Below are 16,311 nucleotides of genomic sequence, written 5' to 3'. Positions count from 1 at the left end.
TCAAAGGAGAGAAAAAAAAAAGACAGTGATTTGATTCATGATGTAAATAAATGTAAAAACAAAACAACTAAAAATTAATATAAATATTATCTCATGTAATAGTAAACATTATAATTTTTTTTTTTTAATTAAAAAAATAACTGATATTTTCCTTGATGAATTTTAATTTCTAAACTTTTCAAAAAGTTAATTACAGAGAAAAGAATATTAGAATAAATATAAAAATAGAGTAAATAATAACAATGAGATTTGTAAGATAAAAAGTGAGTGGTCTCCATTCTTGTTCCAAATATTTATTGATGATGTTTCATGATATTACTTTTTAGCTTTGGTGCTGTTGTCTGCTACTGTCTCTCGAAAGACTCAACAAATTGTGATTTGTGACGCATTCCACATCATCCTTTAGGCCACTTCAGCCAGACACATCTACATAACCTTGGTAAACATATAATTTAATAAACCTTGATAAACAACATAAAACAATAAATAAAAAATAATTAAAAAAAAAAAACATTGTGATTTAATAGTGAGGATAACTCATCAATCTTCATTGATCTTGCTCATCTTGTTGATCAATAATTTTTCATTGATATTATTCAACCGGCTTTTTATCACCAACAACAATGTCAACAATGGAAAGCTGTAAGTTAATTTATTTTATCAATTAAAATTATAATATACAACAAATTATAAATATTTATTTCATCAACAATCATTTTTAGATTATTTTAAAAATTCTAAATAATAATTATTTTCGTTATTAACCTTGGCATATCTAATAACAACTAATTTAAAAAGAAAATTTAAAAATTAATTATTAATAAACTGTTTATTAATAATTTTCTTATTATTATAAACAATCTCAGTAATTTAATTAAATTTTTTTAATATTTGAAAATCTATTGAAAGATTAAAATAATTGATTAAACAATTGAATACATGATTGTTAAAATTAAATTAATAAAAAGTAATAATTTTCTTAACTTTTATGAATATTTTATTTTAATTATTAATGATTAAATCAGTAGTGTCATCGGCATCACGCCATTCGGTCAATAATCAACAAGTCAAATACCACGTGTTTAATGAATGCGTTAATATTTATAAATTAATGCTTATCGCAAATATACATTTTAACCGAAAATCAACTTCCGTTTTGGGTCAATGACAGTATCAATATTCATCATCGATAAATAAATTTAAAAAACAAAACTTTCTTCCAATTTAAAATTTTTAAATATCCTTTTTTTTTTTTCTTTAATTTATTCATTTATTTCTTTGTTTTTTTATTTATTTATAAAATAATAATAATTGTTATTTTTTTGAGTATTTTTTTATTATTATTGATGAATTTTTTGTATAAAAAGTACAAACAAATTTAAATTATTTTAATCATAAAAAAACATTCATTTACTTAGTCACTGACAATTTTTTTTTTTTCTTTTTTCATGACTATTATCATTTTTGTTATTAAAAATAAATTTATTTCTGTATTGGTAAACATCTAATGATAAGATACTTTTGGCTAATTGGTATCAAATTATTATTATATTACTAACAAGTAAAAATTAAATATTATTATCATGACAATGCAGATTATCATGTCCCTTCTCTTGAAGATCCTCTCATCAATTACAAGAATAAAAAGATTTTTTTTCATACCGTCAATTTCAACAACATGTAATTATTTTCATTTTAATAAAAACACTTGAATTTCAAAGTCCCCATCTATTTTTAATTTGTGCATCGACAAAGAAACAACTTTTTTTTTTCAATATTTTCTATTACGATGAAAAAATTAAACTTTTATTATATGATAATTAATTCAGAAATAAAATAGTAATTTAATTTAAAGTGAGTATATATTATTTTTAAAAAAATTCAGAATTTATATTTATATTTAGATTTCTGGGTCAGTTTTGACATGGATACTGATTACTGAGCAATTTTAAATACAAAATACTACAAAGTATTACAAAGTGGTGCAAAGTATCTTGTAATATTTATGTTGAAATACCAGATGTATCATTACAAATACTTTTTTTTTTATGATACCAGATCTGAACATTGGTTTCCAACAAAACCACTAAGAATATTATATTTTCTTTTTTTTACTTAAAACAATCTTGATATAATTATTAAAAAAAAAAAAAACTAGTTACTACAAAGTTTTAAATTTTATATGAAAATTTAAATAATAATTATTATTTCTTTAGCATTATGATGATTCATATATAAAAAAATTAAAAAACTAATCTTCCAAGTATGGGCAAATAAAAAAAAAAAAGTTAATTTTTTTTTTCTTTTTAATTCACGGCCAGTGATGCAATAAAATTGTTTTTTTTTATTTGTATTAGATTTTTTTTTTTCATTTTAACATGTGTGTGATCATACGACGAAGCATGTGTGAACGTCGCGTGAGTTTCACTGACTTGGCATAATCGAAATAATCGTACGATCATCAGTTGATTTCTAGTTGCCAAGGTGTTTGGAAGAATTTATAAAAACTCTTAATCACAATAACTCAACTATCATATTTTTTTTTTTTTCAATTACAAGTAGTTTTTTTATTTTTATTTTTCATAGCATATTATCAGAAACAATAATCATGAACGGAAATATCACCAGTAAGTTTCGATAAATATATTTTTTAATTTCTAAAGAATGAAAGTTTTTTTTTTTTATTTAAAAATTAATTTTACATTTGAAATAAATCATTGAAGCGTTTAAAATTAAAATTTTGTAATACAAATGATTTTTCTACATTGAAAAAAAATAAAAAACATCTTTAAAAATTATCTTTATTATTAAAAAATAATGAAGGTATTAAAAGTGATCAATTATTAATTATATTACAGGGACTTCGACAGAGGAGACTCTTCAGCTCATCAGACAATCACTTAAAGAAGACGAGATGGATCGCCTGGAGGGACATCATTTTGATGGTCAAATTCCTCATGTATTTATTACTCTTGGTGCATCAGGTGATTTGGCTAAAAAAAAAATTTATCCAACTCTTTGGTGGCTATTTCGTGATAATTTATTGCCAAAAACAACAACTTTTTTTGGCTATGCTAGAAGTAAATTAACAGTTAAAGATTTGCGACAAAAATGTCATCAATATATGAAAGTTAAACCAGGTGAAGAATCAAAATATGAAGAATTTTGGACTTTAAATAATTATGTTGCTGGTTCATATGATTCAGAAAGTGATTTTATAAAATTAAATAAAGAATTAGAAAATTTTGAAACTGGATCAAAAGGAAATCGTTTATTTTATTTGGCTTTACCACCAACGGTATTTGAAGAAGTAACTGTTCATATAAGAAATAATTGTATGTCAAAAAAAGGATGGTCAAGAATAATTATTGAAAAACCATTTGGTCGTGATGCACCAACATCTGAACGTCTTACAAATCATCTTGCATCATTATTCGACGAAGAACAATTGTATAGAATTGATCATTATCTTGGTAAAGAAATGGTACAAAATTTAATGACACTTAGATTTGGTAATAGAATATTTAATCCAACTTGGAATAGAGATAATATTGCTTGTGTACAAATAACATTTAAAGAACCATTTGGTACACAAGGACGTGGTGGTTATTTTGATGAATTTGGTATTATACGTGATGTCATGCAAAATCATTTGTTACAAATAATGTCACTTGTTGCTATGGAAAAACCAGCATCATGTTGTCCAAATGATATAAGGTAAATTCATATTTTTCATTTATATTTTAATTATTATTTTATTTTGTTATTATATATTATTTTTAATATTTAATAGAAATGAAAAAGTTAAAGTTTTAAAATGCATTAAACCATTGGATTTAAATGACGTTGTACTTGGTCAATATATTGGTAATCCAGATGCAATTGAAGAAGATGAAAAACATGGTTATCTTGATGATCCAACTGTTCCAAAAAATTCAACAACTCCAACTTATGCTATGGGAGTTTTAAAAATAAATAATGAACGTTGGGATGGTGTACCATTTATTTTAAAATGTGGAAAAGGTAGTTTAGTTTATTTTCTCATTTATTATGTTATAATTATTCACCTTGAAAAATTAATACTGAATAAATTTTAATATTTATAATTATATCATTATGATTAGCATTGAATGAACGTAAAGCTGAAGTACGAGTACAATATCTTGATGTACCTGGTGATATATTCGATGGTCAAGCTAAACGTAATGAATTAGTCATTAGAGTTCAACCGGGTGAAGCATTGTACGTTAAAATGATGACTAAAACACCTGGTATTACATTTGACATGGAAGAAACTGAGCTTGATCTTACATATGGAAAAAGATACAAGGTATTATTTTTTTATATTACTATTATTATTAATTAATAGGATTATAAATTTAATTTGTTTTTTATTTTAGAATTTGAAATTACCTGATGCCTATGAACGTTTAATTTTGGATGTTTTTTGTGGATCACAAATGCACTTTGTTAGAAGCGATGAACTCTCTGAAGCTTGGAGAATATTTACACCACTATTGCATCGTATTGAAAATGAAACAATCCGTCCAATTACATATAAGTACAAATCAAGAGGACCAAAAGAAGCCGATGAAATGGCACGTAATAATAATTTTGTTTACTATGGTTCATACAAGTGGAATGAACACCACTGATAATATCTTTTTTCTTTTTTTTCTTTTTATTTTTAAAATGTTTATAAGTCATAGAATTTATGATTCAATTAATTCATATTTATATATGGAAATTAAAACATTGAAAAAATAAAAAGAAAAAAATTAATTAATTCGTTCTCATGCTCTGCCAGAAGCTAGATAATATTTTTTCATAGTTTATAAATCAATGGCATTTAAAAAAAAAAAAAACAATTATTATTTTAGTAATTTTTCATCATTTTTATAAAATAATATTTGAATATTTATATTTTCATATTTTTCAATACTGTTAAAATTCGTAGATATATACTATCGACGTTAAAGAAAAAATTATTTTTTTTTTTTTGATAATACTTCAAGTGTAAGACAATTTTGTATGTTAAAAGAAAAAAAAAAAAGGAAATTATTAAATTATATTATCATTGAAATAAAAATACAATTTTCATAATATTAATTGTGTATTAATTACAATTATAAATTAATTGATATATATATATATTTTTTTAAATTAAAAATTATTATTTGTACATGAAAAAAAAGGGTACATGCCTAACAAGTTGACATGTTTTATTAAAATTTATAATTAATCTCAATAGTTTTTCATTTATAATTAAAAATAATTTACAAAATTATGGATGACATTTATTTTGCAACGAAAAATAAGTAAATTCAATTTAAAAAAAGAAAAAAAAATTAAGCATTTGTTTCTTACTTAAACTATTTGAAACAATTTTTTTTTTTTCTTTCAATAATTATAGAATTTTTAAAATCATACATTCAATAATTTCATACGTTGCACATTCATTCAACTTTACATTTTTTTATTTTTTCAATTAATTTTTTTTTCGCTAAAAAAAATTGATATATTTAAAAAGTTTCGAAATCCTCGTTCTAGTTTTTATGAATAGCAAATTACCTAGAATTTTTTTTCTTCATAAAAACTCGATTTCATAATAAAAAAAATGTAGATAATTGGTTTTCATTATTTTATACATGCACGTTTTTTATTGTAGAAAAAAAAAAAAGTTTAAAAAAACACCGAGAAGAGTATTATTAACTTCAGGTTAAATTTTTTCATATATACCTAAATATTTTAAATTTCACAATTTCTAGATTCCAATAATTTATCCCAATCAATAGCTGTTTGAAAGACTTCTTGTTGTAGCCATAATTCATAGTGTTGTTTAAATTCATCAGTTAATTCAACATCAGCACCAAGAGCTGATGTTATTGATGTATCAACTGGCTCCATTTGTTCGTCTCTATTTGAATTTAAATATCGTCGATTATTAAATTGATCAACACAAGCACGAAGTGCACATTCTTCAGCTTGAAAATCCCATGGTCTTGCTTCAAGATCTGTAAAAATAATAATTATTAAATTTATATATAATTGATTATAATTAATTAATAAATTAATTACCATTTCCATAGGCCCAATCATCATTCAAACGATGACGAACTTTAGCATAAATAACACTAATTGTTTTCATATTTGTTTTACGCCATTGTCTACCAAGATATTTTGTTTGCATTTTTAAAAGTTTTAATACATATAATTGCATCATAGCATGTCTTACTTTTAGTGTTCTTTTTAATATTGGTGCTGATTTAAATACAACAAGCATCATAATTCTGCTGTGTTTCCATTTAGTTAATTTATTTAATATACGTAATAGATTAATGCATGAAAATACATTACGCCATGAATATGTTTGACTATCACCAAGTTCTAAATTTTCAACAGTTAATTCAGGCTGATCACCAATAACACAAATTGGAAAATCTAATATTGGAATAATATTTTTAGCCTCAATATAAGCAAGAATATTTTGATTTAAAAATTTTAAAACAAGTGGTATACAATTTGCAAATACTAAATGTTGTGACATAAATTCAAATTGATAAATATGATTTAATTTAAAATGTTTAAGTAATAATAATAGAACAGCTGATACAGCTTTAACAATAATTTCTTTATGACGATTAACATCAATACCAAGTTTCATTGATTGTAATACAGTCATTGGCATTTCTTCTGGTAATACATCAGCCATAATATTAATACTATCTGTTTTAGCTTTACTTGTTGGTGCAGCAGCAAGTAGTATTTTTAATAATGCAATCATATATTGTGGAAGATTTGGTAATATTGCTTGATATAATATTTCAGTTGGTGTTTGTCGTAATGGTGGCTCTAATGTTGTCATTGGATTTCTTGCTATTTCTTCTTCTTTTTTTATTTGTATTTCAGCTAATGATGTATACATATGTTTTTTTAATGTATTAACACCCTCATGTATTGGCTGTGGTAAACCAACAAGACTATCTGTATCATTATCTAGTTTATATCCAACAAATTTAAGACGTGATACATCAAGAAATGCTGATACATCTTTTTGTCGAACTTTAGGTGTCCATGGTAAACTTTTATTTTTAATTGGCTGTTGTGGTGTATCTGGTCGTGGTTGTTGTTGTTGTTGTTGCTGTTGCTGCTGCTGTTGTTGTTGTTGATTATTTGGATCTTCATAGTATGATTGATATGTACCAACAGATGATTGATCCATATATACATTAATCATATCACCAACATTTTCATTACCACCACCACCGACACCGACACCACCACTTGAATCTGATGATTCTGATTCATCCATTGCAAGTGCTGGCTCATCAAGTGAACTTTGTTTAACTAAACTTCTACGAAATGGACGACTATTTGAATTATTATTTTTTTGATTATATTTAACAGCTTGTGTATCTAATAAATCAGCAGCACTTGTTGGTGGTGAACTTGCTCTCATTGTTCTTACAATTTCAATAGTATCTTCTTGTATTGTATCAAGACCAGCTTCATTACGATATACTTTTTTTAATTTTCTTAACTCATCAATACCACCAAGTGATACAAGTATTAATTTCCATAATAATAATAGTACTTTTTTCATTGGAAAATGTGGTGCTGAACCACTACAAAAACATGTTACCATACCTAAAAGTTTAACAATTAATAAATCCTCACCGTATGGTTGTGTTAATTCATCTTGAAAACTTTTTATATTTTCTGTATAAATACTTTTATCAAAATTTTTAGTTTCTTCTCTCATAACTTCAGTTATAATATATAATACAGATATTATAACACGTAAATCAACTGAATCAGCAAGACTAACTGCTAATTTTCTCATTGCTGAACTTGCTGCTGTACTATTTTCAATTTCAATATTTAATAATTCAACAAATGCTGAAAATACACCAGCTTCATAAAGCATCATAACATTTATTTTTGTCCAATCTTGTTGTTCTTTATCTGATTGTACCTCAGCCCAACAACCTTGTGCTAAATAAAGTATACAACGTGCTGCTTTCATTCGCATTTGTTTATTTGATACTTCAAGCTGATCAAGTAATTTTAATATCATTGATTTTTGTTGTGATTGATTTTGATTTTGCCACCAGGGTAAAATATTATAATCTGTCATTTGATCTTCAAATGCCTGTTTTAAAAAAAATCATACATTTCATTATTATTAATTAATATTTCATAAAAACTTTCAACAGTTATTTGACTTACTTTAAGATTAAGCTGAAGTTCATATTGCTCAGTATAACTATATAACTCAGCAATTTCATTGGCATGTGTATCAGCATCATCATAAATAAAATCCAAATCAGAACATTCACCTCCATCCTTTAATGAAAAGTATTCAAATATAATTTCTTTTTTATTTTCATCATGTAGGATTCAATATTTATATTATGAAAAATAAAAACATTGAAATGTCAAAGTCAAGGTTGGGCAATATTGTTTATTTAATTATTAAAAATTGTAAATAAATATAGGTAGGTATATTTATCAAAACAAAACAAATATGTAAATTGAATAATTCAATTATATACTTACATCGGAATCTTGTTTTTGTCGTATAAAATCATCATATACTTTTGGAAAAGCACGCTTTCCATTACCATTTGCATCCATTGTCAATCCTTCACCATTGGTATTATTTAGAAGAGGTCGCTGATAGTAGTAGCTTTCCTCCGCCATATCTCCCTTGTTACTTTATTTATATTTATATATATGTAGATATATATTTATATTATTATTATTATTAATATTATTATCAATTGACATTTGTTATTAAATGAATTTCAATCAAATATGATGTTGGCTAAATGTCATGACAAATGATTGATTTGTATGATGATAATTTATTGTCAGTACCAGTCTGTACTTCATCACTTTAATGACATTTGACAAGAAATAAATATGGAAGATGATGGTTTTTTTTCAGTATGTGTGCGTGAAAAAAAATGATTTTTGATTTTATCAATAATTTTTAATAACTATTAACTCACAAATGAAAGTTGTCCATTGTGTATGTATCCATTTTTAACTCATTTTTTAAATCATACTAATTCACACGTTATTATTTTTATACTCCGTTTTGTTAATTTTGTTCTCCAAAGACAATGATTTGTTGTTTTTTTTTTTTTTTTTTTTGTTGACAATAAGCTGAATCGATTTACTTTTATAGTTTCATTAAAGTTGAAAGACACTAGCGCCAAAAAAATATATCGAATAGTTTACTGCTAAAAGTCATCACTAGTAATTTTATTTAAATATTATATTTTATTTAATAATTATATTGAAGTTAATTATTTCATGAAAGGTGTAATTTAAATTAAAATTTTTATTGATATAATACAATTAAAGGAGAAATCGGATCGTGTGAATATATCGTTTCTCCGATATTCATTTTTGAAAAATAAATATCGTTTTAAAATTGTATCGCGATAGTCAATATCGAAAAGTGAATAATGAATGAATCATTACTTTGTAGTAATAATGATGATAAATTATGGCGCCTGTCATTTAATAACACCAAAGTGACAGTGTGGAATTTTATTATACTGTCAAATCAATTTAAAATTAATAAAAATATTTAAACTATTGATGTACACACAAACAATCAAAATGCCAGTCCAAAAGGATTCAAATATTGTTAAAATTGCTGTTGAAATGGCAGATCAAATGCCACAGCTTATTGAATTTAATCAAAAACAACCTTTGACAGGAATAATTCAGGTAGTTTTTTTTTTTTTTATTGTTAAACTACTATTTATTTATAAATATATAATTAACATTTTGATTTAAATTATTTTTAGGATCTTTGCAATGAATGGGATCTTACTGATCCAGAAACTTATTCATTACAATTTTCAGAAGTAAATAATCAAAATTATATAACTGAAAAAAATCGTAATGAAGTTAAAAATGGAAGTATATTACGTTTATCACATTCACCATCAAAAACAGCAAGTGATGTATTATCAAAATTAAATTCTGATGTACAAGATGATAAACAATTAGGTTTTACAAAATTAAGTACACTAAGTACAGATATAACATTTGCTCATGAATTTATAAATAAACAAGGTCTTGCATTGATAATATCACAAATTGAAACATCAAAATTAAAAGATAATTGTCTTGCAAATGCTCTACTATCATTTGTACAATTAATGGATCATGGTATTGTATCATGGGATATATTAGAACCACCATTTATAAATAAAGTATCAAGTTATGTTAATAGCCAAGCAACATCACAAGATACAAAAATTATTGGTTCATCATTAAGTATACTTGAAAATATTGTATTAAATTCATCAAGTAAATATAGCCTTGTTGAAAAAGATGTTACACTACAAAATCTTGTAATGCATTTACAAAGTATGAGTACACAAATACAACAAAATACAATTGCATTAATAAATGGTTTATTTTTAAAAGCTGATATTAATAAAAGACGTATTATTGCAAATACATTACAATCAAAACAAGTTAGAAATATATTTCTATCAAATGTATTACAATCAAGTGGTAAAGTTGGTACTGAAATGGCACATCAGCTGTATGTATTACAAATGTTAGTGTTAAGTTTATTAGAACAAAGAATGATGACTAAAATGGATCCACAAGATCAAGATGCACATGATAAAATAAAAGAATTACGTAAAATTGCATTTGACACTGAGGGTTTTACAAATAATGATGTATCATCAAGAAAACAAGGACATGCTAAAGATTATAAAAAACTTGGCTTTAAATCAGATATTAATCCAGCATTAGATTTTACTGGTACACCACCAGGTATGTTGGCACTTGATTGTATGATTTATTTTGCTAGAAATCATACTGAATCATATACTAAAGTTGTACTTGAACATTCATGTCGTGCTGATGAACATGAATGTCCATTTGGTCGTACAAGTATTGAACTTGTTAAATTATTATGTCAAATATTAAGAATTGGTGAAGCACCAAGTGAACAAAGTTGTCAATATCATACAATGTTTTTTACTCATGATAATCCATTTGAAGAATTTTATTGTACTTGTGTTATATTATTAAATAAAACATGGAAAGAAATGCGTGCAACAACTGAAGATTTTGTTAAAGTATTTTCAGTTGTTAAAGAACAAGTAACACGTGCTATGAATCGTTCACCAAATAATTTTGATAAATTTAAAAATGAACTTCAACAATTACCATATTCAAAAATAACAAATTTATGGCAACAAGAAAGAACAAGTCGTGAAGAATGGGAAAGTCATACTAAAGCTATTGTTGAGCTACGAGAAATTATTAAACCAGAAATACTTGAACTTATACAAGAACATAGATTAAAATTTCTTTTTGATGGTACAAGATTTACAAAATATACTGATAAAGGACAAAGAATAAAAGATAAATTTTGGTATGTACGTTTATCACCAAATCATAAAGTATTTCATTATGGTGATTGTGATGAAAAATCAGTTCCATCAATTGATGATCTTCTTATGAAATTACCAATTGTTGATATACGAGATTTTAAAACTGGTCGTGATTGTCCACATATGAAAGAATTAAAAGGACGAAAAACAACTCATCAATTGGCATTTTCATTAATTAAAGATCCAGTTGAAGCATCAGCTTCAAATTTAAATTTTGTTGCACCTGATGAAACAACTTATGATTATTGGGTTGATGGTATCAATGCATTATTAGGTAAATTAATTATTTATTGCTATATACTACCTTTTTAACAATGTGTATTTTAATTTTTTAATTTTTTTATTATTTTAGGAAAAAAAATGACAAGCAAAATAACAGAAAATGATCTTGAAACATTACTTTCAATGGATATAAAATTGAGACTTCTTGATGCTGAAGGTATTGATATACCTCAGGATCCACCACCAATTCCAGAACCACCAGCAAATTATGAATTTTCTTATCAGTAAATTACGACAAGCTTACATTAATAAGATTTAATAAATTTATTACATTACTTTATATATATTAAAAAAAATTAAACAGATAAATCTTCATCGTATTTTTACAAATTCAACATCATTATTTATCAAACATTTTAAAAAATAATCTAGCACCAAAGATATTTGCAATTAAATTCATAAAGAATTTTTTTTCTATTTATATATATTTGAAATTTATTTTCTACTCTGTAAACCTGTTTTTTTTATTTTTTTTATAACAAACTTGAATTTTTTATAAATAATTTTTCACACAAGTTGGTGCCAATGCTTAATAATTAAAAAAAAAAAAAAAGAATTTTTTGTATTAATATAATCCAAATAATATATATTTAAGAAATAAATTTATACTCAATATTATTAATTAACAAAATAGATTAGAAAATTTATTTACGATTAATAAAAATATAATTAAATCTAAAAAGTCAATCGATTATAATTTATACAGCAATAAACTAATGAAAAGAGAAAAAGACAGGCATCATTTTTTTAACAAAATAAGTATTTATTTCAACATTGATTAAAGTTGATGAAAAAAAAAAAATAAATCATTAAATTTTTTATAACATATGTAATATAGATTTTAATTTCATAGTGTTTTTTTTTATTTATTTTATTTTTATGCGTGTGTGACATTAGTGAGTCTTTCAAAGCACCTGAATATATGTATTATTTTTTTTTCTTACACATTATTAACAAGCTGATTATTCAAAAAAAAAGCTTTTACGTAAAAAAAATTAATGTAAAGATATTAATTTAAAGGAAAAAATTAATTAATTAATTGTTAATAAAATATCAGCAATTACATATCTTCGGACAAAATTTGATAATGTTTTGGATCAGTTGTATGATGATCCGGTGGATAAAGAAAAAATTCAATAAAATTAAGTACTGGACCACGACTAAATGGATTAAGATATTTTCCTTTTTTGTCTCTCAAGTATGAATATCTCTTGTAATTAACCATTTCATTTGTCGTTAAATTCATACAAGCATGTAGTACCTAGTTAAAAGATAAATATAAAATTTAAACAATTTTCAATTTGATAATAAAATTAAAAAAAAAAAATATAAATAAATATTTGATAAACGATTTAATGTTACACTGCTGATGAATATGGTTTGTATAATTAAAGTTAGGCTTACTGATGTGCATGTTAGAATCCAACCGAGTCCGCAAAAAATAAGCGCCTCCATCAGACCCAACACGTACATCAACTGCATACCCTCAATCGAAATGCAATAACAAGCGAAGTACAATGTAAATGTACAATTTATTGCCACACACATTACAAATAGAAAGAACCACATTCTGCAAGTAATCATAAATTTTTTATAATAATAAATTAATTATTTATTAAATATATATATCTTACCTTTATTATTTATTTATTTTTAATTTAATTAATAAAATACTTACCTATTTCTTAGACCAACGCAATTGTAGATAAAAGGACAATGATGATCAAAATAACTTACACAACGATTACAAACTAAAAAATAATATTAAATTAAAATAAATTATTCTTGTAACTATAAATTTTAATAATTAATTAAATTTTATTAATTTACCTCTACAGTGTTTTCCACGAAGTGGCCTGAAACATCTGCAACTATGACATAATCTTGATAAAATAACATTTCGTTTTTTCCATTTATCAAAGTATGGTATCTAAAAAAAAAATAAAAATAAACAATTAAAAAAAAAATTGTCTAAACATTAAAATAAAAAAATAAATACCTGATTAATAGCTCTAAAATAAGTATCACTATTTTGAGGTACATAACCAGGATCTCTTCTGTTAGCAACAATCCAAGATATCCACATGATAATATTCCAATAAATAAAACAATAATGACTACCACGTAAATAATCCCAAGTTAATGGAATGCATTTTAATAAATACATAGGATAACCCCATAATAAAACTGATATCATAAATAATAAAAGTGGTCCTTTACTATTACCAGCACCACCAAATAAAATTATCCTATTATAAAAATAAATTAAAATTCATCATGTTATACAAGTTATTAATTATTATTATAAATAAAAAAAATAATTTACCATAATTCATTGATTGGTGGTATCCATCTTGATCTACGTTTTTGTTCACTCTCAAGTACTTCAACAATATCTGAATGACGATGTCCTCTTGCCAATTGTAATGGTGTTTTACCATTTTTATCTTTTGGATCTAATTCAACTTTACTTTTTTGTGATAATATTTTAACACAATTAACATTACCAGATAAACATGCAAGATGTAATGGTGTTGAGCCAAAATAATCTGGTTTTTGTAAATCAGCACCACTGTATATTAATAATTTTATTAATTCTGGATGACCTTTATATGAAGCCCAGTGTAATGCTGTATCACCATTAATATCAGTTAAATTAGCAAATGCACCAGAACCAAGAAGAAATGCTGCTGTTGCAAATTTACCAAACATTGATGCAGTCATTAATGGTGTTAAACCTTTAAAATCAGCTGCATTTACAGCAACACCAGCCTTTTATAATAAAACAAAATTTTATATTAAAATTAATTATAAAAAGAAAAATTACATTTTTTTATTTTCTTTATTATTATTACCTTTAAAAGTATTTGAACAATTGCACTGTGTCCTTTTCTACATGCCCAATGAATTGGTCGTGGTCCTTGTGTACCAAGACATGATAAATCAACTGGTCCATTTTTTTCAACTAAATAACGCATTACCTCAATATTTCCATCTAAAGCTGCCCAATGAGCTGGTGTATAGCCCCATTTATCACGTGCACTCAATAAACTTAATCCATTTTTTTCAACCAATTCTTCTACTATTTCTGTTTCACTGATGAATTAATTTTATAATAAATAAATGAGTAAATATATTAGCTGGAGTTTTACATTAATAATTGTTAAATTAATTATTCGTTACCCCGCACGAAGAAGTTCAAATATTTTTTTTGTCTCATCACTTGGATCATGACCTGGTGTTGCTTCATCAGTGTATATATTTTCATCTGATCTTTTTGTTAAACTTGAATTGTGATTATTGTTACCGGATATTGGATTGTTGGGAAGATGTCCTACCATGTCTGGATCTGGTGATAATTCCCATACTGATCGTGCTGCACCTGGCCCTGTTACAGGGCTCACTGGATACACCTTATATTATATTTAAATTAATTTCATTTTGAAATGAAGATTATTTTTTTAATGTTAATTTATTTACCTTTGAAAGAGTTGCCAGTTCCGTATTACCACGATCAAAAGACGTTCTGGAATTATTTACTGATCTTATTTTATTAAAAAATTTGTTAATTTTAACTGGTACGGTTGGTTAACTAAAAAATACCTGGTCCAACCATAACTGGTTGTTGTTGTTCATCAAATGATTTTCTTTTAAAAGGAGATAAAAAATAACAAGTTGCAAACTTTTAGAAAAATTAAATAAATAGATAAATGATATATAATATTAATTAATTTAAAATAATATTTATTGTTTAATTTTTATTTTTTAAATGTACTTGTAAGGGATACAAGTTTAACAAGTTTAACTATGTTACACTTGCGCATTTGAATCAATAATTCTTACAAAAGATATCAAAGCGCTTGCGTATTTTAAAAATATCATAAATTAATTCACAAAAAACTAAATAACTGCAGATGATTTTTTTTTTTTTCCTGAAATCAGGTCATAGTAAAATAACAGAAATAGTAAAAAATTTTCGATTTAAATTAATATGTTTTTACAGCTTGAGATAATTATCAATATATTATTTCATGACGATGATAAATTGATAAATTATTATATCTTGACTTGTCTCGAATAAAATAAAGAAACAACAAAATTATTTAATGATGATGAAAATTTAAGGATGATTTTTGAATTTTCCAAAGACAATTTGCAAATTGTAGCAAACATCCAGAGTCCTAAAAGAAAAAAATATATATATTATTATTATTATTATTATTATTATTATTTTAATTAATATATTTAACAATGAATTTAATTAAAATTAAACTTACGATGTTTTTGTTTTTTTTTTTAAACTGCATTCAAAATACAGCTGGGGAAAAAATGGCTGTGTGCCAATATAAAAATATTTTTTTTTTTTTCCTCAATTTGTTTATTTATAGTTTGTCAATCAATATATTGATTAGAGGTTCATTATTATGTAATTTAAGATTACTCAGTGATTTGAGTAATTGAGAAAAATTATCTAATAATTAAAGTAAACAAATTAAAAAAAAAAAAATTAGTTATAAATGCGCGCAGGGGCGCAGAAAATTGTGCGCGCGAGAGAGACCAACAACGGATTGCCATATATTTTCTCTCCCTC

General features: G+C 24.6%; 4 protein-coding genes across 9 annotated transcripts; 2 read left to right on the top strand and 2 right to left on the bottom strand.

Moving 5' to 3' along the window:
- The first annotated feature begins 36 nt into the window (after positions 1-36).
- Positions 37-5,287, top strand: LOC122851536 (glucose-6-phosphate 1-dehydrogenase). Of its 4 annotated transcripts, none has more exons than XM_044150822.1 (7): positions 37-263; positions 327-439; positions 528-642; positions 2,859-3,717; positions 3,794-4,023; positions 4,125-4,330; positions 4,401-4,692. In XM_044150822.1, the coding sequence occupies exons 3-7, from the start codon at positions 624-626 to the stop codon at positions 4,653-4,655; spliced, it is 1,569 nt and encodes a 522-aa protein (XP_044006757.1). In that variant the 5' UTR covers positions 37-263; positions 327-439; positions 528-623; the 3' UTR covers positions 4,656-4,692. The 4 variants fall into 4 exon arrangements, with proteins under 4 accessions (XP_044006757.1, XP_044006756.1, XP_044006755.1 ...); XM_044150821.1 differs by having other exon boundaries at positions 94-263; positions 532-642; positions 4,401-4,727; XM_044150820.1 differs by lacking the exon at positions 37-263 and having other exon boundaries at positions 290-439; positions 4,401-4,727.
- On the bottom strand, positions 4,843-9,200 carry LOC122851535 (striatin-interacting protein 1 homolog). Of its 2 annotated transcripts, XM_044150818.1 has the most exons (5): positions 9,015-9,200; positions 8,560-8,716; positions 8,230-8,346; positions 6,079-8,152; positions 4,843-6,014 (listed from the first exon to the last, which is right to left on the bottom strand). In XM_044150818.1, exons 1-5 carry the CDS (start codon positions 9,044-9,046, stop codon positions 5,749-5,751), a joined length of 2,646 nt encoding a protein of 881 aa, XP_044006753.1. In that variant the 5' UTR covers positions 9,047-9,200; the 3' UTR covers positions 4,843-5,748. The 2 variants fall into 2 exon arrangements, with proteins under 2 accessions (XP_044006753.1, XP_044006752.1); XM_044150817.1 differs by having other exon boundaries at positions 5,461-6,014; positions 8,560-9,168.
- A 259-nt stretch (positions 9,201-9,459) lies between these two features.
- On the top strand, positions 9,460-12,455 carry LOC122851529 (engulfment and cell motility protein 1). Its single transcript, XM_044150806.1, has 3 exons — positions 9,460-9,744; positions 9,825-11,712; positions 11,791-12,455. Exons 1-3 carry the CDS (start codon positions 9,613-9,615, stop codon positions 11,946-11,948), a joined length of 2,178 nt encoding a protein of 725 aa, XP_044006741.1. The 5' UTR covers positions 9,460-9,612; the 3' UTR covers positions 11,949-12,455.
- LOC122851532 (probable protein S-acyltransferase 23) lies at positions 11,972-16,277 on the bottom strand. Of its 2 annotated transcripts, none has more exons than XM_044150814.1 (11): positions 15,998-16,277; positions 15,324-15,901; positions 15,201-15,259; positions 14,904-15,133; positions 14,576-14,816; positions 14,047-14,492; positions 13,720-13,969; positions 13,551-13,650; positions 13,399-13,471; positions 13,125-13,290; positions 11,972-12,981 (listed from the first exon to the last, which is right to left on the bottom strand). In XM_044150814.1, exons 2-11 carry the CDS (start codon positions 15,334-15,336, stop codon positions 12,781-12,783), a joined length of 1,779 nt encoding a protein of 592 aa, XP_044006749.1. In that variant the 5' UTR covers positions 15,337-15,901; positions 15,998-16,277; the 3' UTR covers positions 11,972-12,780. The 2 variants fall into 2 exon arrangements, with proteins under 2 accessions (XP_044006749.1, XP_044006750.1); XM_044150815.1 differs by having other exon boundaries at positions 12,560-12,981; positions 15,201-15,246.
- Positions 16,278-16,311: the final 34 nt, after the last annotated feature.

This window comes from Aphidius gifuensis, linkage group LG3 (genome assembly GCF_014905175.1).
Source record: "Aphidius gifuensis isolate YNYX2018 linkage group LG3, ASM1490517v1, whole genome shotgun sequence".
NCBI classification, from domain to species: Eukaryota; Metazoa; Arthropoda; class Insecta; order Hymenoptera; family Braconidae; genus Aphidius; species Aphidius gifuensis.
This window is presented reverse-complemented; position numbering and strand designations above follow the sequence as displayed.

What these genes read in the sequence shown, in the direction of transcription:
- LOC122851536 (XM_044150819.1), top strand. An exon ending in TGTTGTCCAAATGATATAAG is followed by an intron (nt 3,718 to 3,793) that starts GTAAATTCATAT and finishes AATATTTAATAG; the next exon opens with AAATGAAAAAGTTAAAGTTT. An exon ending in CATATGGAAAAAGATACAAG is followed by an intron (nt 4,331 to 4,400) that starts GTATTATTTTTT and finishes TTTTTATTTTAG; the next exon opens with AATTTGAAATTACCTGATGC.
- LOC122851535 (XM_044150818.1), bottom strand. Translation starts at nt 9,046, where the DNA reads ATGGATACATACACAATGGACAACTTTCATTT. An exon ending in GACAAAAACAAGATTCCGAT is followed by an intron (nt 8,347 to 8,559) that starts GTAAGTATATAA and finishes TTTTCATTAAAG; the next exon opens with GATGGAGGTGAATGTTCTGA. An exon ending in TGATTGGGCCTATGGAAATG is followed by an intron (nt 6,015 to 6,078) that starts GTAATTAATTTA and finishes TTATTTTTACAG; the next exon opens with ATCTTGAAGCAAGACCATGG.
- LOC122851529 (XM_044150806.1), top strand. Translation starts at nt 9,613, where the DNA reads ATGTACACACAAACAATCAAAATGCCAGTCCAAAAGGATTCAAATATT. An exon ending in CTTTGACAGGAATAATTCAG is followed by an intron (nt 9,745 to 9,824) that starts GTAGTTTTTTTT and finishes AATTATTTTTAG; the next exon opens with GATCTTTGCAATGAATGGGA. An exon ending in TGGTATCAATGCATTATTAG is followed by an intron (nt 11,713 to 11,790) that starts GTAAATTAATTA and finishes TTATTATTTTAG; the next exon opens with GAAAAAAAATGACAAGCAAA.
- LOC122851532 (XM_044150814.1), bottom strand. An exon ending in ATTTTAGAGCTATTAATCAG is followed by an intron (nt 13,651 to 13,719) that starts GTATTTATTTTT and finishes TTTTTTTTTTAG; the next exon opens with ATACCATACTTTGATAAATG. An exon ending in TCGTGGAAAACACTGTAGAG is followed by an intron (nt 13,472 to 13,550) that starts GTAAATTAATAA and finishes ATTATTTTTTAG; the next exon opens with TTTGTAATCGTTGTGTAAGT.